This window comes from Solea senegalensis, linkage group LG10 (genome assembly GCF_019176455.1).
Source record: "Solea senegalensis isolate Sse05_10M linkage group LG10, IFAPA_SoseM_1, whole genome shotgun sequence".
Classification (NCBI taxonomy): domain Eukaryota; kingdom Metazoa; phylum Chordata; class Actinopteri; order Pleuronectiformes; family Soleidae; genus Solea; species Solea senegalensis.
The window spans coordinates 15,570,156-15,594,701 of NC_058030.1; the positions used below are offsets into that span (position 1 = coordinate 15,570,156).

The 24,546-nt window shown below is 40.6% G+C and overlaps 3 protein-coding genes across 3 annotated transcripts; 2 read left to right on the forward strand and 1 right to left on the reverse strand.

Moving 5' to 3' along the window:
• Positions 1-446: 446 nt before the first annotated feature.
• Positions 447-8,943, forward strand: ca12 (carbonic anhydrase XII). Its single transcript, XM_044036619.1, has 9 exons — positions 447-569; positions 830-850; positions 3,129-3,308; positions 4,206-4,348; positions 5,911-6,006; positions 6,085-6,148; positions 6,607-6,764; positions 6,888-7,014; positions 7,658-8,943. Exons 1-9 carry the CDS (start codon positions 515-517, stop codon positions 8,302-8,304), a joined length of 1,491 nt encoding a protein of 496 aa, XP_043892554.1. The 5' UTR covers positions 447-514; the 3' UTR covers positions 8,305-8,943.
• A 4,106-nt stretch (positions 8,944-13,049) lies between these two features.
• Positions 13,050-20,347, forward strand: man2c1 (mannosidase, alpha, class 2C, member 1). Its single transcript, XM_044035838.1, has 26 exons — positions 13,050-13,236; positions 13,760-13,885; positions 13,974-14,097; positions 14,197-14,267; positions 14,362-14,539; positions 14,627-14,816; positions 15,054-15,160; positions 15,260-15,370; positions 15,483-15,575; positions 15,661-15,777; positions 15,861-15,956; positions 16,061-16,206; positions 16,528-16,651; positions 17,067-17,188; positions 17,282-17,367; positions 17,469-17,615; positions 17,725-17,804; positions 18,497-18,591; positions 18,672-18,776; positions 18,871-19,027; positions 19,107-19,250; positions 19,349-19,458; positions 19,544-19,623; positions 19,708-19,850; positions 19,939-20,042; positions 20,117-20,347. The coding sequence occupies exons 1-26, from the start codon at positions 13,136-13,138 to the stop codon at positions 20,226-20,228; spliced, it is 3,069 nt and encodes a 1,022-aa protein (XP_043891773.1). The 5' UTR covers positions 13,050-13,135; the 3' UTR covers positions 20,229-20,347.
• A 95-nt stretch (positions 20,348-20,442) lies between these two features.
• Positions 20,443-24,515, reverse strand: neil1 (nei-like DNA glycosylase 1). The gene is made up of 10 exons (XM_044035839.1): positions 24,199-24,515; positions 22,598-23,079; positions 22,392-22,511; positions 21,604-21,712; positions 21,425-21,518; positions 21,189-21,310; positions 21,072-21,099; positions 20,918-20,988; positions 20,628-20,832; positions 20,443-20,537 (listed from the first exon to the last, which is right to left on the reverse strand). The coding sequence occupies exons 2-10, from the start codon at positions 23,050-23,052 to the stop codon at positions 20,491-20,493; spliced, it is 1,251 nt and encodes a 416-aa protein (XP_043891774.1). The 5' UTR covers positions 23,053-23,079; positions 24,199-24,515; the 3' UTR covers positions 20,443-20,490.
• Positions 24,516-24,546: the final 31 nt, after the last annotated feature.

A 24,546-nucleotide genomic window follows, 5' to 3' on the forward strand; every position in this document is an offset into this window, starting at 1 on the left:
TACAGCAGCAGGTGCCACTGACACTTTATTATTGTGCAGCTAATAAACTGTTGGTGAGTGTAGTGAGCACAAACAGATTACTTGCACAGAAGGCTGCATGTGTCAGTGCTCATGATGCCATCAGTCTCTAGACTTACATGTTAACCTGCTTGGTCACAGTCAGCCTTTTTCTGCCGCGTGTGACATCATAGCAGCGCACGTGCGTGCCGCGTAACATTTCCCGCATCCGTCGGCATATCTGAGTTTGACTCCCTGGCTAAATGAGTGGCTTGGCATGAATGCGGTCTCTCCTCTGTTGAGTTGTCACTCTCCAGTGACCAGATGACTCCGGAGGCTGGTTTTGTTGTTGCTCTGACGTCAGTATGCGCGCTACAATGAAGCTGACAACATGAGTATAAAAGCTCCTGTTTGAAGGCTGGCGCTCCAAGCTCCTGGTCCGAGGCTGGTCTGACTCTGAGCCGGGTTCATCTAACATCATCAGGCTGTCACTGCAGTGTGAGCTGCGGGAATCAACATGCACTTTCTGAGCTTCACATCCATCATTTTAGTGCAGCTCACCGCACTGCACGGTAAGATGTTGGAAGAGTAAAATGTGGTATGGATACTGTAATGGCAGGTGCTTAATAAAGGTCATTTTAGTATTTACAAATGTAATTCTTCCATCCAACTACTTACTCATAATTATCTTAGAGGGAAACATTAAAAGTGACTGTTTTGTCTCTGAGTAAAGTGCTCTCTGTTTATTTTTTGTCTCTAAAAATGTTGCATACTGTGTGTGCAGTCATGTTCACATATTCCATATATAATATTGTATTTCTGTCTTTTTCAGGTGCTAAATGGTCATACAATGGTAAGTCTTAAACTTTCCTGTCATTTTTTCACACAAATTTAAAGATAATTTCAGTTACACCCGTCAACTACCAGTTTAAGTCATTTTTACTTTTTTATAAAATATTTATTCTATTTAGATGTCTTCCTTTATATTAACTGTACATTTGCCCTCTGCCTTACTATCATACGGAATCAAAATACAAGTCAGTTTCTAAAATTGTTTGCAATTTCAACAAATCAACATATTTGAACCAGAACAATATCACCCTTTGTTTTTTTCAGTTACTTGACAGCTCAACACTGCTCTTCAGCAAAATTACAGTTTTAAAGTAGTGTTGCTTCTATTGCATTGTTTTTTTTTTCCTTTTTGAAATAAATAACCCTGCAAGTGACAAATTAAAATGTAGTGTATGGTGTTCAGATGTCATCATAAGTGGTGTTAAAGATGAGCAATCATTTGACATAACTTAATTGGTCGTATCATATATTCCAGTGTACCTGAGCACTCTGACAGTCACATCAGTGCTTTAAGCTTACACAATACCAAATGACAGACGTGGTACCAGCATCAGATGTAGTGCTTTTGTATATGAAAAGAGAGAAAACCTCTTTAACCCCTAAAAGACACATTGTACTGACAACCCGACTGTCACCTCATGTAATTGCAGAGTACCTTATAGACTCTGCAATTACATCATGTCTTAAGTGGCTCACTGACTTTGTCTCATTTATGCTGGGACTTGAACGATCGCTTACATAAACACTGTCATTGTGTCATTGCCACTCAAAAGTCTGCTTCGTTTTCAAAGACTGAATGTTTTTCTTCATACATTTATTGACAGTTAATTTCATGTGGACTCCTTAAGTTGCTTCTTCTCACACCAAGATGTCAGGCATTAAAAAAAGGAGCTATTTTCTCTGCACAGTAATTTAGGGTCAAAAGCAGTGAGATGAAATGATTTAGGCCTCTGTAAAAAGGCGGATTTGGACAAGCCAAACAAAGACAATGAGGAATATCTCAATAATTGAGTGAAGGAAAAAAAATCCTTGGCAAATACATCAGTGATTCATCCTGTAATGCTCAGGGTGAAGAAATAAATATGATAATCATAAAGTAACAAATCTTCAATCCAACTGGAAGGTTTTTTATGATGACTTGTGAGGAAAAGAGTTGATGTAATGGTGATATGTTTTTTGGGGGCTGGATTTCATTCTCACTTAAAGTCAAACTCTGAGAGCCCTTCACATAGCAGTCCTGAAGTTTGGTAGCACTTCATGTTGACAAGGGCACGGCTGAGTCACGTGATTTATCTTCACCTCAACACGCCACCCTCTGTCAAAGGACCGTGAATGTTAATGACTGTTTTTCTCACCTTGCTCCACCTCTTTTTCTTTTCTTAATTATTCCTCTGTTCTTATAACCACATGAGTGTCTTTCTATCTTATTATAGGGAGGGTTTGCCTGAATTGAACCAAGAGGGTTGCTTCAAACAAGTATACAATAACACATCACATCTCGTGGAGCTGACAGTGGGGGGTTGGTGGGCAGGCTTCATATTTAAACACATTCAACTGCCACTAAGTGAATGGTGGATTTTCTGATAAATTCTGGGAAGTTAGTGAATCGGTGAGCAGATGTGATGAATGCACTGGTACATTAAGGAGCTTTTCATGCCTTTTTTTCTGTTTTGCATGTCATTTGCGTGCCATGATTGATATAAGATGATTACACACTGAATGAACACACCACTTGTGTTTTCATTTATGCCAAGCATTGTCCTCTCTCCCTTACATCACGTCAAAGCCAACGGTGATTCATTGTCTTCGCAGACGCCCCACTGAAAGACGCCGTCACTGCATGACTTTATTTGCAAATGTGGCCATGTTCGCTGTCCGGTGCTTTATAGAAACCTCTCATTTGGAGAGAGACGGCATTCTCATTGGCTCTTCCCGCAAACAACAGCCTGGTTCTCACTCTCACTACTTAAGAAAAGGCCAAAAGTGAAGCCGCGGGCCTCTCCCATGCTGCGTTGTATATAGATAATGATACTTCACTTTGATTACAGATAATATGTTCAGTAGCTCAGGACAAGGCTCAGTTCTCTTTGGAGCCACCCCCTATTAGATAGGGCCAATTCACGCTAGGGCTCATGTATTTGCTCATTTGACCTGAATAAATCTGAGATGAAACTTGTGACTTTGACTGTTTAGTGCCACTACATAGTAACCTGGAACAAGCAGCACGAGTCAGGGGTCAAGTGTTTTGGTGGCATTGGTTTACATTGGCGCTGTTACAGGGCCACAGGGCGAGCACCACTGGTCCAAGAATTATCCATACTGTGGTGGAGCTTTCCAGTCTCCAATAGACATCAAGACAGAGCTTCTGAGGTTTGACCCGACTCTGCATCCAATTGAGGTTCAGAACTACAACCTGTCGCCCAACGAGCAGCTCACGCTTGGAAACAATGGACATTCTGGTGAGTGTAAATCATCAAATTACACAACCTCATTTTGTGCACACACAACAAAATCCGAATCTATGCAAACTTATGACAACAATAAACTTAGTTTGGCTCACAATCAAAGCAGTAGTCAACATATTCATTAGAGGTAGCCCCACATAAACATGCAAGAGGCCGTTCTTGCCGAAGAGATCTCATTTCTGGGTCAACTTAAAGAAAATGATAGGAGGATCTACTCTCTACATTTGCCACAGCAATTTTCCATAATCACTCTCTTATTATCTTAACTGTCCTTTACACTCAAAGAAAGAACTCCATGGTTTGTTAGTCTGGGAAAATATGAGCAGACATTAGTCATCTGTTCTGCATACTGGGCCTGAGGCCTGCTAACAAAAGCACACACATTCATTTTTAATGTTTGATATCTATTTATAACACACTTTAACATGTGAATGATAAATGAGTAGTAGCAGGATGCTGTCCCATGGGAAAAAAAACATTTGGATGAATGTGATCATTCTGTTTTGTTTCTATATACAGTATGATAATGGCAGTATATTGTATTGACAGCTACTGTTTACCTCTGTGCTGGTGGTTGCTATAATTTCTGTACATGGACAGATAAACTGTTGCCATGTGCAGACTGCGAAAACCAGACAAAATGCTAATGAATGCATGTCTAAAGGGCTTCAACACCACAAGCTGAGTGGCATCGTCAGTGTCTGAAAAAGAAGCTGACAAAGGTCTTTTCCAATTGTGAGCTTTTGTTATACACTGATGAGCACGTCGAAAGTGACTCCATCATCACATGTCCTAATAGTAGCCACAAGAAGCGTGGCAGTACTGAGGGGCCCCAAAGATATTAATTAACTGATGTAACTTATGCCCTGCTGCTGTTTTTCTGATCCACAGTGCAGCTCTCTCTGCCCTCAAAGATGCACATCTCCAGCCTCCCGCATCGTTACACTGCCGCTCAGCTTCACTTCCACTGGGGCTCCTCCAGCAGAGCTGCTGGCTCTGAACACACGGTGAACAATAAGCAGTACGCAGCAGAGGTAAACAGTCAGCAGCACTTTTCACTAACATCATCATTCTTGTATTTTACTCCTTTGCACATCTACCCCACTAAATATCACTAGATATCACTGATACATATTGTAATTTTTACTGCATTATATATTTATCAGTCAGTTACAATTTATAAAGTTGTCAAACCACTGCACACACATCAGTTTATAAGTTAATGCACAGTAGGTTTGCTGAGTCGATTTATTCACTTCTCTGCATCACTGGACTAATATTTAACGCAACATTTGACCGCTGATGCTTAAAGATGCTCACAACTTCTGCATCTGCATCTTCCACCCTCTTGTCACTGACAGATATTCAGTTTGTCTACCCACCAGACGATTATTGTGTGCATATTTCACTTTATTATGTAGCCAATTGTAAAGTGCAACGATATAAAACTTTATATTTTGACAATGAACAAGGTTTGAGTCTTTAAAAATGAGATTGTGTTGAGTGTTAAACTTTTAGTTGTTTGTCAATGAAATCGTTAACTTTCCAGTCAAATTAGCAGGCGTTTGAACGAGTTGCCCACATTAAAAGACAAAGAGCTAATTTCAGTCAGCCTCAGTATGCCTCCTTTGTCAGGGTGACATAGTTGAAGGGGATTATAGTACCAGACTATTATATGCTTTGGTTTTCAACCATTTCTGAAAAGGCGCGGCTGTCTGTGCTATTTAATGTCAAGCCCTGTAAGCAATTTTCACACTAGTTAACTCTCTTTTTACTTTGCCATTTTCAAATAATGCAGAACCTTAGGCTCCAACTTCATAAGTGAAGATTTTTTTGATAACATAAATAAAATTGGGAGTCACAACAATGCGCTTTATGTGTAATTTGGTATTGAATTACAGTAAGACGAAGCTGTAATTTCTACGACCTGTGTGCGTTTTCGTGAGCCTGTACGACAGCTGCTGCAGAGCCACTTGTTAGGTGCTGTGGTTTGACCTGACTTTGAGAGTGGACAAGTCGAGGGCTTGGTTCTTTTTAAGTCTCTCCAGACTATAGAACCACAGTTCCTTGATGACATGTTGTTATTGAGGGATGATGGGAAATTGAACTTTTCCCAAAAGTGACCCACATTTCAACTTTATATAAAACAAGGTCTGTACATTTTTTAAAAAAAGTCTTATTTGGCTGGAATGACCAGCATTCCTTTCCGTTTCACCAAATACACGACATTGTCACCAAAACAACTGGCAGGCTGCTATTTACTGTTATGCTGTAACACCCACAGTAATAAATCTCCAGTGTTTTTCATGCACTTTTGTCATGCCCTTTTTTCAACAATATTACCATCTCCAAATACCTCAAGCCGTATCCAGTCCAGTGAACACCTGCTGTGAAAAACATGCTACAGTTAGCAGCAGCAAATTTGTTTTCATTTAAAAAGAAATTTAAATGTAAGATATATATATATATATATATATATATATATATATATATATATATATATATATATATATATACAGTATATAGATCTGTACTTACAAGCTTTTTCTTCCATTTGTTACTCAGTGTTTTGTTCTATTTCTCATTTAATTCACAGTTGCATGTAGTTCACTTCAATTCAGACAAGTACCGCAATATATCCATGGCTGCGGACAAATCTGATGGCCTGGCGGTGCTGGGTGTCCTGATTGAGGTGAGACATTTCGGTCTCTGTGCTCTGTGAATATCTGTGGAGCAGTGATGGTAACAAACTGCGGCATTTTCTTTACAGGTAGGCGAGTTTAATCCTGCCTTTGAACAGTTTCTGAAGTTCATCAACGGGATTAAATACAGAGGTACATTCAAAGTGATGTTTTTCTTCATCAGTGTTTTCTGAGGTTTAGTAAATTCTAATAAGTGCGAGTAGCTAACGACACTTCGTCAAGCACAGTCATTACTTGTGTTCAGGTTTTTTCTATGACACTTTATGTACACAAATAATTTAAATTACTTAAATTGTTTAAATTGTGTTAAATTGAAAGATCAATTTAACACAACACAGCTTTGATTGATGTCTTTTCTAAAAAGCTTTTCATCTTATTTGTCAAAATTGTCTTCATGTCATCATTATATTACGTTGTCTGGGCCTTGAAATAGTGTCGTAAACATGACTGATGATTTAAATCAGACCATCTGGAACAATTGGCTAGTGTGTACACCACTAAGGGAGAGATTATTGTCAAAATTACAAAACCCTATATATAATTAGTCACGAAAATATTTGTGTTATTAATTGAAATTCCTTAACCTACAGATCAGAAAGTGCAGGTGCCCGGTTTCAACATCCGAGCGCTGCTGCCTGCACGTCTGGATGAGTATTATCGCTATGACGGGTCACTGACGACTCCCCCGTGCTATCCTAGTGTACTGTGGACAATCTTCAAAAATCACGTCACGATATCTCGCAAACAGGTGCACCCTTAATTAAAGTTATTAATATAAACAAGCCGTTAAAACTATTGGTAAATTGGTTTTCCAGACATTGCAACTTTACTGGAAAAATCACGGTGCTTTTGTTTTGTTGTTTCCTTTCAGTTTCTGGCCTTGGCAACAGCCCTCTACTCCTCCCATGTCCAGGATTCAGCCCCTGTGCCACTGAACGGCAACTACAGGAAACCACAGGTCTCAGACAGTCGAGTTGTCCTGGTATCATTTAAAGGGGGTAAGTATGGCCTTTTAGAATGTCCTTGAGTTGTTGTTGGAGCATGAGTGCAAAGATCACACACATGATGTCGCCACTTTGCCTCACTGAGGAGGATGAAAGTCAGGTTCGGCTGACGCAAAGGCAAAGGCACTGGGCTGTCATGCCGTCATTGGCTTGTATGAGATTACCTTGCAGTTTGTGGCTGAGCTTGTATGTTGATGTCATTCTCAATTTTCCTTAAAGATGACTGACTTTGAATAAGTTGTTGGAAATCTTTTAAATCGATTAATAGTCCCTCAAACATCCTCAGAATGTCAACAGGCCTTAAATTAGTCTTTGATGACTTATTTTTCTGTGGCTGACTGGTTTACCACACTGTGTGGTGGTTAGGTCCATGTATTACAATACTAACATGCATGTTTTCTTCATTCCAAAGCTGCCCTCTCACAGCTATGCTTTTCTAATTGCACCTGTTTTTTGACATGCGTGTAGGATCCTCTGCTGTCAGCTTTCATGAGTGGTGTTTAGCAGGCGGTGGCTTTTAATGCATCACTACAGGCGGTGCAGTTGCATGCTGGGCACAAACACGGCCGTCATATTCCAGAGTCTCGCTCAGACTGGGATGATTAACAAGCTGTGATTGACTCTGTGTCTGATGCAGGCAGAGGACTGCACGGCACTCTTACAGTCACATCTCCACTCACGAGGAGGCGAATCGTTCAACAGCTGCTGGTTGGCGACCTTGCAGACTTGGCTGATGAAGGCCTCTATCAGCTCCTACCAAGTGGTTCAGAGAAGCTGCCTGCTGGCCTGAAGAGAAAACTCAAGAGAGAGCAGAGTGAGACGCTGTCCAAACACCAGGTGATGAAGCCATCGCTGCAGAAGAAGAGTCAGACCAACAGCTTGGTGGGAAAGTTAGGGCTGGCTGAAGAAGCACTCTGCTACGTCTCACTGGAACAGAGAATTTCACATCAGCTCAAACAGTCCCACACTGAGAACCAACTTGTTCACACCCTCAGAGATGCAGTTTTCCCTCAGCTCAACCTCAAGAGCTACCTGGACTGCAAATCAGATTTAGCCCTGCCCACCATCAGGCAAATCCTCCATGGACGGCCAACGGATGAGGCCTTTGAGTTGGATCGCTCTCTGACAAAGGCCTTGATGAATCAAAAGAAGACTCACACAGCAATCAAGGAAAATGTGCCTGTGACAAAATATGGTAATCTCCCCACTGCCAATGTTCCCAGGAAACCACACAGCCACGGCTACCCGCATCCTTGGCTTTTGCCAATGGAGTGGGAAGACTAGAGAGATTCCCGACATAGTTTAGACGCACTTTATGTCACTTTCAGAAGCACACGTCAGTAGATTGTCCCACAATGAAAGACTCTTTGAAGCCACGCCCTGCATTCCTTTGACCCAAGTTTCTCGCAAATGTATTTAATATTTAAGTTATTCCTTCCAGTACGTGCACATAATTATAGGCTCTACCAGACAATGACTGTAGTATGTCTTAATTTACTGTTGATTTTTTTTTTTTACTAACATATGCTTATGCATTACCAGTCTGTCGCAGATTCAGTAAAATGAAGCCAATCTCTATAAAACAATCTACACTTTTGTCATGCAAATTTGCAAAAGTGAGAAGCATTTGCGCTTTCACAAGGGTGTAGTTCTGTTAGCATATTTTGTGCTTGGATATTTATATGCATCAAGCCATATGTTGTACATAAATAGTCTGGCAAGGAGCTTTTATAAAAATGACTGTATGCCAGTTTCATTTCTATATAAGGGTAACTGTGGAGCTAACTAGTAATCACTGACTTGCAAAAAAATTTTGCCAGAGCTTTACAAGTGCTTTACATGACATGCCTGTCATCTGACAATTTGAATGTCTGTTCTAACGGCCATTTACAGCAAGTAAACAGCTACTGTCTAATAACTACTTTCAATAAAGCATTAAAACTTGACTCATATGTGGTACATTTATTCCCTATGCTGCATTTTTACTGTTCACTATAAATTGAGAGTGTGTGTGTGTGCGCGCACATGCGTGTGTGTGTGTGTTTCTTGCATGCACACTGATCTTGTCAGGATCAGTAGCCATATAGACATCATACTGCCTCATTAGGACCTAACGCAGAACCTCATTTCTGAGGAAGTTTGGAATTTAATTGTGGTTAGGTGAAGGTTAGAGTTAGCCTTACACAAACCTGTGTGTGTGTGTGTACAAACAGATGCCATCTTAAGTGTCCTTTCCTCAGCAGTTTAATTTTCACTTCGTCTTTTCTCATTTGTCTTTGCTGCTCAGCTGATCTATCTTGGATGGACACTGGTATGTTACTTTTCTGTACATGTCCTTGCCTTATAAGTACATATAAGTACATATACACATAGATCATCAATTTTTATTAACCCACTGGACCTTTAACTTTAAAGTAATACTTCACCGAGTAGCATTTAGCTTTCTATTACTAGAATAGGGGTAGCATTTTTGAAAAATTGTGCTTCCCAAACTCAGTTTCCCGAGTTGAGAAATATCTTAATTCTTTTCTTTGTGACGTGACCACCAGTGACACTTAGCCCTGTTAGCGTAACTGCTGGCAAAGATGGCGGACATTGTTTACATTATGGGAATGAGGTTTATGAGTGCGTCTAAAATTAGCTGTGGAATTAGCATTGCAGTTTCTGTCACTGGTGGGCACGTAACAACAAAAAGAGGGGGAAACTGAGGTTGGGAAGCACAATTTTCAAAAATACTACCCCTATTCTAGTAATACAAAGCTAAATGCAAATCAGTGAAGTATTCCTTTAAGAGGAAATGATATTTGCTAGTTAAAAAACAAACCTATTACTGGCATAAATGTATAGTCCATATTACACATAAAAGCTCACCTGGAGAAAAACACGTCACAGTTATCACATCATCTTCTGCTTGTGTTGACTATGTGTTCTGCAGGTTTACTGGCTCTCATTCTGCTGGGCTCTGCACTGGGACTTGTGCTCCTTTTCTCTTTACTATACTGTCTATTACGGCATAACAGGTAAACAAAGTGCAAAAATAATACAAGAACACATGTGTGTTTCCTGAAATCATTTCCTATATTATTGTCATTATTGTTTGTGACTACTTTTTTACATATAGAGAAAATAACTTTGTCACCATGTTTGACAGATGCTTAAACCTGGTATGTGACACATTACGATGTCTAAGATGGGCACAAACACGCCCATCTCCCCAAAAATGTAGCTGAAATAGTAAAACTATCTTGGGGGGGATCAAATTGTGCTCTAACCACAACACATTTTATAGGGCGAGGTATAAATATGTATGAATTGGACACATGCTGGGGATATTTACAGAATGGTTAGCCTTAACTGAACTGTACATCTAAGGTTCACAAAAAGAATGAAGGACTTCACAGGGGTTGTGTCCTCATTTGTTTCAGGAATGTAGACTCACTTGTGCCGTTCTTTGTCAGCCATGACAGTATGACGTGTAAATTATGAGCCCATTATGTATAATTGTGGTTTTCTATAAAAGATGAGTGGTGCCTTGGAGAACATTTTCCTCCGTTTGCTTTGTTGCTGTGTAATTTGACATTTTATTATGGCACACAGTGAAGACCACATATGAGATTTAACTTTAAGAAATGATTTTGAAGAATGCATAATAATCCAAATGAATCAGAGACAAAACAGAATCTGGAAAATGTTTGGGTCTGACTGAGCAAAGTCTTTCAAATGATCTTTGTTGTCAGGAGAAAACAGATGCATAGTGGATGAAATGACATGATTATGATTGCAGTATATACATTCAGTTGGATATCAGCTGAAATAAAATTAACCGAATCCTTAGTGACTCCTGTGGAGACATGATGACTTTGGTCAATACTGGTTTCTGATGATAAAATGAACAAACCTAAGTAAGTTATATGTGCTAATATCACTTATTTCGGACAGTAAAAAGCACTAAAAGTATTGACCATGAAGCAGTCACAACTGGGGACTTTTTACCTGTGGATTCCACTTCCCCAGTGATAGAAGTTTAAAGGCTAAGTGTGACAGTCTATTTGCATTTTTTAATGCTTTTTAACTGCTAATATCTTGTGCAAATGGAATGAGCAGCTGAAACAGAAAACATAAGGAGACAAAGAAGATACCCTAACCCTGAGCTGCATAAATCACCTTTTTCTTTTATCATATCATGTAAGATAAATAACAAACAAGACAATCTATAAACCATGAAATTAACAATGGAAACATACAATAAAACTGCATGTTTTAAATAATTTTTAAAATTCTGGCCGTCTTATGGTTCTATCATTTCTTTAGATCTGCTGCTGAACAGGACAAAGCCAAAGCGAGGGAGAGAGATGAGTATGACTCATGAGTGAAGTTCATCGCCCAGAACTTTGTCTCAAAGGAACTCACTTCACTGTCGTCCTATTGCACCACTCATGCCATGTGAAATTGTCCTGTGGGTCAGTCTGGACAGTGAAAGCAGGCCAGTTTTCAATAGATCACATTATAAGGTTTGCATGCTGCTCTGGTTTTTGGAAGCTCTTTTTTTCTCAAGCCACAGTCTGGATTTCCTTTGCTGTGTTGTGGCAGGAAGACCTTGATGGGCATTCATGCTGGACGTTAAAAAGGTTGTGAAATTGCTCTACAACTACTTCCTTAAAACAAGAGGAAAAGCTTGACTCTCTAATCCCTCTTCATTTATCTGTCCTGATGTGGTCAGTCTCTGAAGAGGAGAAGCCATGACGCTTCCAGGCCGACACAGCGAGGCCAAAGCTGAACTGGTGAGAACCTCAGGTCAAGTCAGACCATGGCACCCATTCCCTTGCGCCATCCTGGTACAGTGGAAACCCCAACCACAGTCCAAACAATAGGGGGATAAGGAGTCAACCATCATTCTTGATGGTAGGTTGCCCTGAGAGGGATGGGCTGTACCACGTTTCCACTAAGCCTGTATTTAGTGCTGCTTCATGGATTTTATTATAAAAGCTGGGTATAAACACAGAAACACACAGCTCCTTCCCTGTGAACAATGCGGTAATAAGAAAGGCTCTTGTCTGTTCAGGCTGCATGTGGGCTTTGCCCTTGACCTCGGCCTGTCAGTCCGATCACAAGACTAACTCCCCTGCACTCCTTCTCAGTTGGACTGTAGGCTGTGAAATTAACCACTCAAGTTATTACATCTGAGGCTGTTTTACGTTCTTTTATATCTTCACGCTGATTGTATTTGCATGCTTATGGCACAGAACCTGTTATTTTTACTTGAACATTAGACACTGTACACTGATTACACTGACTACTTGATAACATGAACTGTAAAGAAAGGTTGGAGTGACTGTGTTCACTACAAACCTTTGACCAGCTCTGAGCGCGGCCTCATTTCATGGTATATTTAATAACAGCAGCAATAATGCCACTCTTATGTTTGTACATATAATTTATTTATTTATTTTGTTTTATTTTATTCTTGCCATGGTTTTGCGTAAATAACTGGACAACCTCTGTCTCAATTAAAATTGAATACAATTTCAGGTTTCTCTTTTTGAGCAGCGACCTATTTTTTCTATGATATATTTGATTGCATTATTATTATTATTATGATTATTATTATTATTGTTATAACTACTACATCTAGGGAGAGTGTTAAGTACGTTTAAACCACATTCAGTTTGTAATTTGTTATAACTTAGGGACTTCATATGTCAATTTTGAATTTTAATACATGTTATAGAATTGTAGCAGAATTGTTGGCTCTGACATTGTCGTACGTCCGTCTACGATTGTCTGAATGGGGAATGTAAGACAATGTTCTGTGCAAAAGACAATAAAGTATATCTTATCTAATTATTATTATTATTACTACTACTATTACTACTGATACTACCACTACTACTACACATAATTTTCTCTGTTCTGTTCGGGTTTGAAGCAGGAGTGACGCTATTGCTAGTTGTTGAACAGCACTGCCATCTAGTGTTTTATTGCCTGCAGTGTAATAACAAGATGTTTTATTTCTTTCACTTCCGGGTCTTGGAGCGACCTGAGGGGATTTGAGTACACGTTGTTGTTATTGTTGTTGCTGCAGACACACAGTCGTGTGTGTGTTATAGTGTAAGTAATGTATCACCAGCCTGTGCTGAAGAACAGACGCACTCTCCTCGAGAGAGCGGAGAAGTTTGTCTCTGATATTTATTTCACTGACTGCAACTTAAGAGGACGGTAAGACTCATCCCAAACAAATGAACTATATATATAACTAAACGTTTATGCTGCTTCCAGTAGAGACGTATGTTGTGGAGGGTAGGAGGCATTATTATACTTAATAATATATATATATATATATATATATATATATATATATATATATATATATATATATATATATATATATATATATATATATATATATATATATACATATATAATGTCTAGGCTCTCGTATGTTACTAAAATGGGTCAATGTGTCTGATATTTAACTATATTAATAAACAAACTGTAAACATGTAAATAAACGCAGCAACAGCATTTTAAACCTAGTTGCGTGTTGTTGTTGAATTCTAAGTGGGAGCAGAATATTTGTTACACAGTTGGAGCATTGTTAAGTTTTTGAATGGCTGGCTACAAATGTGCTTCGTGAATGGATTTTTCAGTTCTTCCTCCTTCATTGAGGGTCTGACTGTTAAACCCTGTGTGTAAAAGTAAGATGAATTGAAGTCTTGACTCTGCTTTATGTTCTCTGTAGACTTTATGGAGACTCTTGGCCGCTGGAGTCCCTCTCCTGCTTCTTATCTCCTAAACGGATCACTTTTACAGAAGCCTCTCAGCAGACCTTTGAGCCTCATCAAGTTGGCGATACCTTTGGGCCAACGTGAGGATTATAACCTTGTATTTTATCACCCTTGTTCCTTTTACTCCCCCAATTCTTGGCACTAATCCAACCTCGATGCTTGTTCAAGGTGGTGGACATGTTGGTTTAAGGTGAACCTGAAAATCCCTGAGTCCTGGAGAGGGAAAGAGGTTCATCTTCTGTGGGAAAGTGATGGGGAAGCAATGGTGTGGAGAGATGGAGAACCAGTGCAGGTAATGTAGCAGTCAATACATCAGATTAAAAAACTAAATCCTCTGTGTAGCCTGTGTGCAGATTTGATTGTGATATATAATATGCTGTATGGACTGCAGGGGCTGACAAAAGACGGCGAGAAGACAAGTTACATCCTGTCTGAATGTCTAAAAGATGACCAGCCACATAGGTTGGTTACATTACATTTCACTGCTACTTCTGTAACCACCTCGGTGTTCTGAATGTTTGGGCACCTCTCTTTCATTTTTTTTCTTGTTCTTTAGCGTCACCCTCTTTATAGAGATGGCCTGTAATGGGCTTTTTGGAGCTGGTCAAGGGAACTTTATTGCAGCTCCAGACCCAAACAAGAAGTTTTCTGTACACAAAGCTGAGCTGGTGGTTTTTAACCGAGACGTAAGGGAGCTGCTGACTGATTTCGAGATGCTTATTGACATTGTGAAGGTACTGACACGCAACACTGTGTGCATCACTTTCTCTGAGAATGAATGAATTGGAGTCAAGTCAAGATTCTCAACTCTTTCCTCACAGGAACTAGGAGAAGGAGAGCAGCGAGGCTACCAGGCGCTCTTCACTGTGAATGAGATGGTCAACCTCTGCGACCCTTCTGATTCCAGCTCTTTCACCAAAGCACACGTTCTGGCTGACAAATTTTTCAGCCAAAGGAACGGAGACAGCCAGCACACTGTCCACGCAATGGGTCACTGCCACATAGACTCAGGTCTCAATTTATTTTACATTATTATGTGGAGCCGAGTGTCAGTTCACAGACTGAAATGTGCGTCATTATTAACGGTTGTCTAACACCACCATCTGGTGTTGACAGTGTGGTCAGAATCTTCTTACTTCATATTTATTGATTTCAACATGTCTAAAGTGACATGTTGTTAAACCTGGGAAAACAACTTGAAGAAGCTCATAGATTAACTCATTTTAATGGCTCTTCCTTCATTCAAAGCCTGGCTGTGGCCATATGAAGAGACCATTCGTAAATGTGGCCGGAGTTGGGTGACAGTGATCCGTTTGATGGAGAGGAACTCAGACTTTGTGTTTACCTGCTCTCAAGTAATTTCAAACATTCACACTATAGCTTTATACGAGCCATACATGTTGTACAGATCTGAGCAGACAACTGCAGTTCAAATCATTTCTCATCTTGTCAAGGCCCAGCAGTTTCAGTGGGTAAAGAGCTGGTACCCAGGACTCTTCTCCCAGATACAACATTACGTCAAGAGAGGCCAGTTCATTCCGGTTGGAGGAACATGGGTGGAAATGGTAACTATGATCTCAGAATAAGTCACACATCATCAACTATGTCTCATGACCTAATCATATATAATTTCCTTGATACTCTACATCATGTTCTCATGACACATTTGCCTTTCAGGATGGGAATCTGCCCTCAGGTGAGTCCATGGTCAGACAGTTCTTGCAAGGCCAACGCTTCTTTAACCAAGAGTTTGGGATCCATTGCAAAGAGGTGAGGAATCATAAAACACATTAATATAACTGGAGTTAATAACAATATCCTCCCTGATGAGTATGTGATATATGCCTCTTTTTAGTTCTGGCTTCCAGATACATTTGGCTACTCTGCTCAGCTTCCTCAAATCATGCAGGGTTTTGGCATTTCCAACTTTTTGACGCAGAAGCTCAGCTGGAATCTGGTCAACATATTTCCTGTGAGTGATGTGGGTATGGCCCACTCTAGCTGTAAAAGGTTGAAATGCATTGGTTTTCAGTTTTGATTTCTCTTTTCCGAAAGCACAACACATTTTTCTGGGAAGGTCTGGATGGGTCCAAGGTTTTAACACACTTCCCACCTGGGAATTCCTATGAAATGAAGGGCAAGATTGAAGACGTGAGTTTTGTCTCTTTTTCTGGACATGATAGTTTGAAGGTCGCTCCTGGGAAGAGATCATTTGTTGTTCTCCCAAAACTTGTGTTTTCTTCCTCTACCTACAGCTTGTCAAAACACTAAAGAACAACAAAGATAAAGGCAGAGCCAATCACAGTGCACTGTTGTTTGGTTTTGGTGACGGTGGCGGCGGACCCACACAACTGATGTTAGACAGACTGCACCGGGTCAAGGATACAGATGGGCTACCAAAGTCAGTTCTGGTTTTATCCTTACAATCAGCATCACTCAGCAACAATGACTAAGCCCACACTGGGCAGGAAACACTTCCCACAGTTAAATTAGTAGTTGTGTATTTACTTTATCGTCACTGTGGGATTTCAAAGGGGTGTGTCGGCACACAGGAAACATCCCAAGTTTACAAAATATGTAATGAGTTACTGTACTGTCTGCTGATGTCACGTCTACAGTATGTTACTACAAGTACATGTTAGTCAGAAGGAAAAGCAAAGGAGTGATACCAGAGAGGACATTGCTCACTTCCATCTACTATTCTTCTTACGTTTGTCTCAAGAGTCCTGACGTCATGTCCCGACAAGCTTTTCTCACGGCTTCAGTCTGACTCGGCTCTGCTGTGCACTTGGACTGGAGAGCTCTTTCTGGAGCTGCACAATGGCACATACACCACCCAGGCACAGGTAGAACAAATGTCTGGCCACAGTCCTCATTGTAAAATCCTGAAAAATACTTATTTGAACAAACACTAATGGGATTTCTCAGAGAAATATGAACAACAAAACAGAATGATAACATCAGTAGTCAACATTGTACAGCTATAAAAAGCATAAATATTTTTGAATTGTTAATATATTACAGCAATAGACAAACTGACTGGGACATTTTATTGATTTAGATGTTGTGTACAATATCTTACTAGTAGATACTGTACATATGTGAGTAGTAAAAGGAGAGAAATGTGCATATATTCAGATGTAGTATTGTGACCGGCACTCTGCAAAAGAAGTGTTGGACTCTAAAACTGAGTTAAAAGTTATGCTTCATAACAATATTAAAAGTGTGGAATTATATTCGCCTTTGCTTTGATGTTTCCAGATTAAACAAGGGAACCGTCGATGTGAGACTCTCCTTCATGATGTAGAGGTAGCCAGCAGCTTGGCACGGTGTCGGGACAACACATTTAAGTATCCCGTGGAAAAACTGCAAGAGCTGTGGAGGTCCAGACACCTGTTGTAGTTTCATGATTAGAATTATTAAATATCCACGTTATTCACTTCATTCAAATTTTTTATTTTCCTTTTCTCTTTCAGGCTACTTCTTCTAAACCAGTTCCATGATGTGATCCCCGGCAGCTGTATAGAGATGGTTGTGCAGGATGCTTTACGCTATTATGAAGGTACTGTTCTCATCACAGCAGCTGTCCATTAAAATCCGACCTGCATTGATATCAGGTTGTTTTTTTTGTTTTTTTAAAACTAACATCAACATATGTTTCAGACATCAGTAGTGATGGCACTGCACTGCTGCACGAGGCATGTGGAGCCCTGGGGTCAAAAGGAAACAGCAGTGGTGTGTTCAACTCTCTGCCCTGGGAACGACATGAAGTCATCGAGTTTGAAGATGGTGCTGGTAAACCTGATCTTGGTATGTTATTATTAGTATATATTTTTAGTATATATTATATTGTGTGTTGTTATCATTTATAAAACCACAGCCTCACATCTGATGCTGTGTTGTATCTGTGTCCCTGCAGCTCTGGTAACCGTTCCAAGTGTTGGTTTATCTCCTGTCAAAGACACACAGCCTGTGACTCCAGTCTCCGTCACTGTTCAGGTGCTTCCTGTGTGAAATTGAATTTATTTATTTCACTCATGCTGTAATTTCATTTCCTTGGCAACATTAGAGGAAAAAAAAGGATCCGCTCAGTCATTTACTGCCAGCGATAGATGGATGGATGGATGGATGGATAGATAGATCTGGCGCCTTCCTCTGCTGATACCTAGAGTTGACCTTGGGGAGGACCTGTAGTCACGTTATCGGTCCTTTGCCCCGGTTAGGTTAGGTTCAACAAAGATATAACGAGGGACACTCTGTAGACAAAGTATGGGTGCCAGGGTTACACAGAGGCCTTTGTGATTTGCCAGTTTCAGCTGGTGTATACTGAATTGTTAGGTTTGTGCTTCGGAACCTAAGTTGCTAATTTAAAGAAGGACGAATAATCAGTTTTTCTCTTACAACTATTAGTGGCGCCTCCAGTATATTGACTTATTAATAAGGGAATAACACCATATATCCAGTGATGATATTCATTCAGTCAATATTAATAGAGACAGCAGGTGTGTACATTGTGTGATTTTTAATTTTTTATAGTCTAAGGGACAAACTACTGTGCTTGAAAAGGTACTGGTAAAAAAAACAACATTCTTTTGAGTAGGAGTTCTGAAGTGTGTTGATCCTTTCCTGTTTTCTGTTATTAAGATGATTTAATTGGATGCGTGTCAATTTTTTGTTTGCTAACATTACAGACCCACGGCACTGTTGTCATGGAGAACGGGATTTTAAGGGCTGTTGTAAATGAAGATGGGACTTTGGCATCACTGTGTTTGATCAAAGCAAACAGGTAACCACATGAAACACCTGCTGCTGCAACACACACACACGAACACGTCTGACATCTGTCTCACGCTGTGTCGGTTTCAGAGAGTCCATCTCTGACGACTGCTCTGGGAACCAGTTTGTCATGTTTGATGACATCCCTCTGTACTGGGACGCCTGGGATGTAATGGACTACCATCTTCAGACAAGGTGCCACTCCTTGCTCTCTCATCGATATTATACCACCTTAAAGCATATCAGTGTGTTTGCAGATTCTCTACATGTCAAAACTGTGGCCCTACAGGAAGCCAGTGCTGCAGGTGGTGGAGCCTGTTCATGTGGTGTCCTCGGGTGGACTAAGAGGCGTCGTCCGCTTCACCCTCAGGATAAGTGATGAAAGCACCATCACACAGAACATTGTCATGGACGCCATGTGTCCTTTCATCAAATTCACAACAGAGGTACTTAACCCCCAGAGAAATCTAGAGGTCTTTTCTGCGACGCCCAAAAAATAACCAATGTTACATGATTCACTTTCAGGTGAAGTGGGCAGAGTCGCACAAGTTTCTGAAGGTGGAGTTCCCGGTGCGAGTGCACAGCCCCAATGCTACATATGAGATACAGTTTGGACATCTGCAGAGACCCACACACAGAAACACTTCATGGGACTGGGCCAGATTTGAGGTACACTGATCCCAATAGCATTTTTAGATGTCAGAGATGTTAGAAATTTGAGTAATAATTGGTTTTGTAAGTGCCTTGCATCACGGTTTCTCTCTCAGGTTTGGGGTCACAAGTGGGCCGACTTGTCAGAGCACAACTTTGGAGTTGCACTGCTGAACGACTGCAAATACGGCTACTCAGTCCACAAGAACACGATGACACTTTCCCTGTGAGGTTTACCATTGTTCATACACAGTTGCAGTGTAGTTCAGTTAAATCATGAGCCCATCTGACAAAGGTCTTCTTTGTCTTAGACTGAGAGCACCAAAGGCCCCAGATGCCAATGCTGACATGGGAACTCACCACTTCACCTATGCGATTATGCCACACACAGGTTTTACTAGTCCCTTTGTCTATCAATTTTTGATCATTCAACAGTGTGACAGTGCAACTCTTTACACAAATTTGTCTTATACAGGATCCTTCCAGGATGCCTCTGTAATCCAGTGCGCATACAACCTTAATTTCCCTTTAAGGTTAATGAAGTGCGCTACCGACGCTGTGCCCTGGAGTGCCTTTTCTGTCAGTACTGAAGCCGTGATCCTGGAAACCATTAAACAGGTATCCAATTAACACTGGTCTTAACCTTCTGATGTCACTTACTCAAATTTACTCAGTTTAGTGTTAATTTCTCCATTTACTCTAACAGGCCGAGGACAGGGAGGGAGGACTTGTAGTCCGACTCTATGAGTCACATGGGAGCAGCGTCACAGCAATTCTCTCCACCACCCTTCCAGTGAAGGAAGCCTGGCAGTGAGTCTCTTATTCCCTATTAAGTGCTCTTTGACAGGTGGTCACTGTCTGCTAATCCTTTTCTCCTCTTTCAGCTGTGACCTCTTGGAGAGACAGGATCCCACACAGCCAGCAAACATTACTTCAGGGCAAATCACTCTGACGTTTGGCCCCTTTCAAATCGTGTCACTGCTCCTCATCCTGTGAACACCCAGACTCAGGGTAATCATATGAAATATTGATAAAAATGTATGTGATATGATGTATTCATAGGTATAAGTATAGGCAATGTGACGATCAACATTCCAATAAAGAAGGTAAAATCATTGGCTCTGGTGTCAGATCTTTCACTGGCCTTGGCATTGTTTTCCTATTTGTTGACAACGTTCATAATTTCTTTCCAAATCAAACCCTTGCAGAATGTGGGTAGAAACATGGTTTTATTTAAAATATATAAAATGGTAAATTGTTATTTGCTGCTCTGTCTGGTAACTCTGCTGCTCCGCCTCTGTGACCCTGCAACAAAATGGATTTGTATATTTTTACTCTTTCGATATTACGATAATGGACTTTCTTTTTCATTTAGAGAGAATAGCAAAAGCCCACCTTCTGTTGACTCAACACTGCTGCTCTTCCGGCTACGTGCAGTCGAACTTATTTCACGCCGAGGTCTGTTTACTTTTGCAGGCTGTATCCTCTTGGGCCTGGCTTCCTTTGAACAGACGACTTTGTCTTTCTTTGGTGTATTGGTCACAATTTCCTTTTTCACCTCCTTTTTCTTTGCGGTGCCTTCAGAGCGACTCCTGGTCAACTAATGAAATCAAACCAGTTTTAAGAGTTACAGCTTTCGAGATTATTATAGTCCAAGCATAGAAAGACTATGAATCTACAAGTACCTTTTTCTTGTTTGTGTAATCGTGGTCGTCATCTGTCTTTGTTCTCTTTTTTGCCTTCTTTGACTTTGAATCTACAGGGATGACATGGAAGTTAGATTGTTGTCAGGTATATCTCAGCTCAGATTCTTAGTAATGTACTCAAAGTACTTCATACCTTTAGGTGCCATGGGGCCTGGATCTCCCTTAAATTAGAATGGTACAGTTATTATTAGTGACATAAAAGAAATCTTAATCCAGAGATAAAAAAATACAGAAATCCCCTTTAACTCACTGTGAACCACATAGTTCTCCCATTATGATCTCGGATGGACTTCATTCCATCCACATAGTAACACTTAAGCCACGCCTTAAAGTCAGAGTAGTCTGCCTTCTCGGGGTCATAGCCCTTTCCACCTAAAACCAAGAAAGCATTTAACTGGCAAATGAATCCGTGTCATCTCCACAAACTAACAAACTCTTTGAGTTGAGTTTTACAATAAACCTGCAAACAAACGCATGATGGCCTACCTAGGTGCACCACCTCCAGTGGTACTGTATGACAGAGTCTGAGCAGGTCGCCCATCTCCTCTTTCACCACTTTCCTTTTTGTTGTGTCTGATGTCTTGAGTAAAGATGCAGAGAATTTGTGTTAGAAAATGGAAATTGATAATGTTTTTAAGTGTCTGATAATCTCAAAAATGTGTCACCTTCGAGTGCTCAATCTCTTGTTTCACATGCTTGTCACTCTCGTATACATCTTCTGAACCAAGGCCTTCCAGGGCGGTCCTGGCTGGCACGAAGGGCGGAATGTTCAACCTTGAAAGAGGAAGAAAATAGACCTTGTTCTCTTGTAAAACAAAAAGACTCTGTCTTCAGTGTCTGAATCATAATAGCACTCCCACACCATGAGTGGTGAAAGAATTCATTCATTTATTCATTTCTTATCCGAGGAAAACCGACCTTGAGAGAATTGAGAGTTTTCGAGCAGTAATGGTGGTATTCGGGAATATCAAGATCATTTATAGTTTAACCACGATTCCTCACATAAACCAGCAATTAAACAACTCTAAATCTGCCAGTACCATGCTGCCTAACATATGCATGTGCCTGCCTGTGTTCTTTCAACCGCTAACCTTCCAGCTGCACGTGTTTCATCTTCAGAAAATTTTCAGTTTGACTAGAGCCTCTCTCAGCTGTTAACGTGTTCTTATGTCTCCATGGGATTTCACCACATGTGTTCTGCAGCCAAATGACTTACAGATAAGGGTTAGGGTTCGAAATTGTCTCTAATTTGATTGTCAATAAAATATTTTGGATTTATTAATTTTATATCATCATTTGTCAAACATATTACGATGACAGGGTGACACTTCAATTATTCAATAATTTCAATAAGATACAGCAGAATCATCTGTAAATAAACTTATCCACAGCACTATGTTTTACTGGATTGTTGCACCTGATTTTTCTTTGCATGTCTCTGTGTGTTAATCACCTGTAAAGGATTTCAGCCCTCAGGTAGTTGCCGATGCCATTGAAGTATTTCTGATTGAGGAGAACTTCACAGATGGGCCTGTCAAAGGCTCGGTCAGACAGATGAGACACAACATTCTCCCTGCAAAAGTAATTAACATGTAAGTGTGGCAGTGATACTGATTGAAAAGGAGGGGCACTCAGAATGTGACACACAGAATTACTAACCTGAAGCTTTTGTAATCGAACATGATGCAGGGCCCTCTGACAGGCTGCCATGTCCCATTGGGCTGCCAGCTGCCAAACCTACGTGTATCCACAAAGCTCAGCACTCTGCAGGGCTTCTCTTTGGAATGAAAACGCAAATGGGCATGTTTGGGAACCTCATCCTCTGAGGTGAAGCGGAAATAACCGGACATCCCAAAGCGAAAGACGATGTCCATGGGTAGGGCTGCCTGTCCTGCTTTCACCCTCTGTTTAGGAGCATCACTCTTGACGGGCGTCAGCGTGAGCTTCACTTCCTTCCCTCTGGAAGCAGCTGTGATGCGGTAGGCCTCACAGGTGAAGGGCACATCAGGACTTTTGCTGACCTCAGATTTTCTGACTGGTCCAGTAAAAACCACTCCATCGCACATTTTGTTCACGTAGAGGCTGGCGAGGTGGAGCTCTGGTCCCTCAGGCATTTTTGTTGGACGAGATGAAGGTTACAGCTGCACAAAATAAAAGTGTCTGAGTCAAGGCTGACACATCCAGGACCATAGCTGGCATTAACAACACTTAATGTAAGCAGAATTGTTGGTGCTATTGCTCATTAATGTAATTTTAACATTTCACATAAATCCCCACTGGTCTCTCTTTACAGCCTTACAACTAAATCTGAAGTGTCACATGAGGCTTTGATCAATCACTCAGGTACTCCCATCATGCTGCAAGGAAACTTAAAAATGAGAACAAGACATACAAATAAAAACACAACAAAATGTATATCAATATGGGCAGAGCTGAAATGGAGAGATTGTCTTGAGTCTGTGTGTCTGTCCTTGCTCATCTGATTAGAACATAGACCAGTGATATCAAAATGTAAGTACTACAACAACCTTCTGATAAATAGGCTAACGAGTTAAAGAGCTGCACAATGTCTAACGAAAGAAGAAGAAAAAAGGAACTGTTATGATTATTTTGGGTGAACATAATTCCCATAGAACTAAGATCCCAAATACATCAATACACTATAGTGACAAGGATGTTGTTTTTCTTTATTTGTGTAGTAAGCTTCCACTCCAAAATGTGAAACACATGTGCTGACTGGTTTGTCCCTACTACTGTAGGGCTACTGTAGAAACAGTGCAGCCAAAGATGGCAGCCACTGTAAAGCAAGGCCCTTGTCTAAAGTACATGTAAAAGACACATTCTAAGGCTGCAAACAAACTAACTTTGTGTTACAGCAACTATATACAAACATGTCTGTTGGTGATACATTCAAGTTCTATTAGTAAACCCCCAAATGCAACACTCTGAACCTTAAATGAATACACTTCTCTGTTCTAAACCCCCACCCCCACTCTGTTTTGTCTTCTAAATATGTTACTATTCAACACATAACAATATATAAGTTTTCTACAACACATTCTTTCACATTGACTCAACAAAACTGTACTGCTCAGACGAAAGTGTACACAAAAAGCTAAAGCTCACAGCTGTAGCCCAAACACAGACCATATGTTTGTATGTTTGACCAGATGACTCTGTGTGTGCTCATCCAGTGCTCAAACCACATCAAGGAAACCGAGTCTGGGTTTGGATAAAACATCACAGGAAACAGACCTCACCTTTGGTCAAATTACAAATATATCCCGCTGGTCGAACTGCTCATCCTCCCAAACCTCACACGGAATGATCATGGCTCTGACAAAAAAGCTTTACACAACACGAGTGTCGCCAAAGACGTTGTGTAACAAGAAAATTCAACGATTCATTCCGCCGGAAGTGGCGCGAGATCTCCATGTTTTCCGTACTCGTAATTTGAGGCCGACAACGACTTCTCCCGTCTATGACATATTAACAAACATAAATTACAAACAATAAAAACATTTCTCTGGTAAACCATGGAAACAAACGAACACGCGAGGGTGCTGCTCGATGCATGACGGGATATGTAGGCATTCTGAAACCGGAAA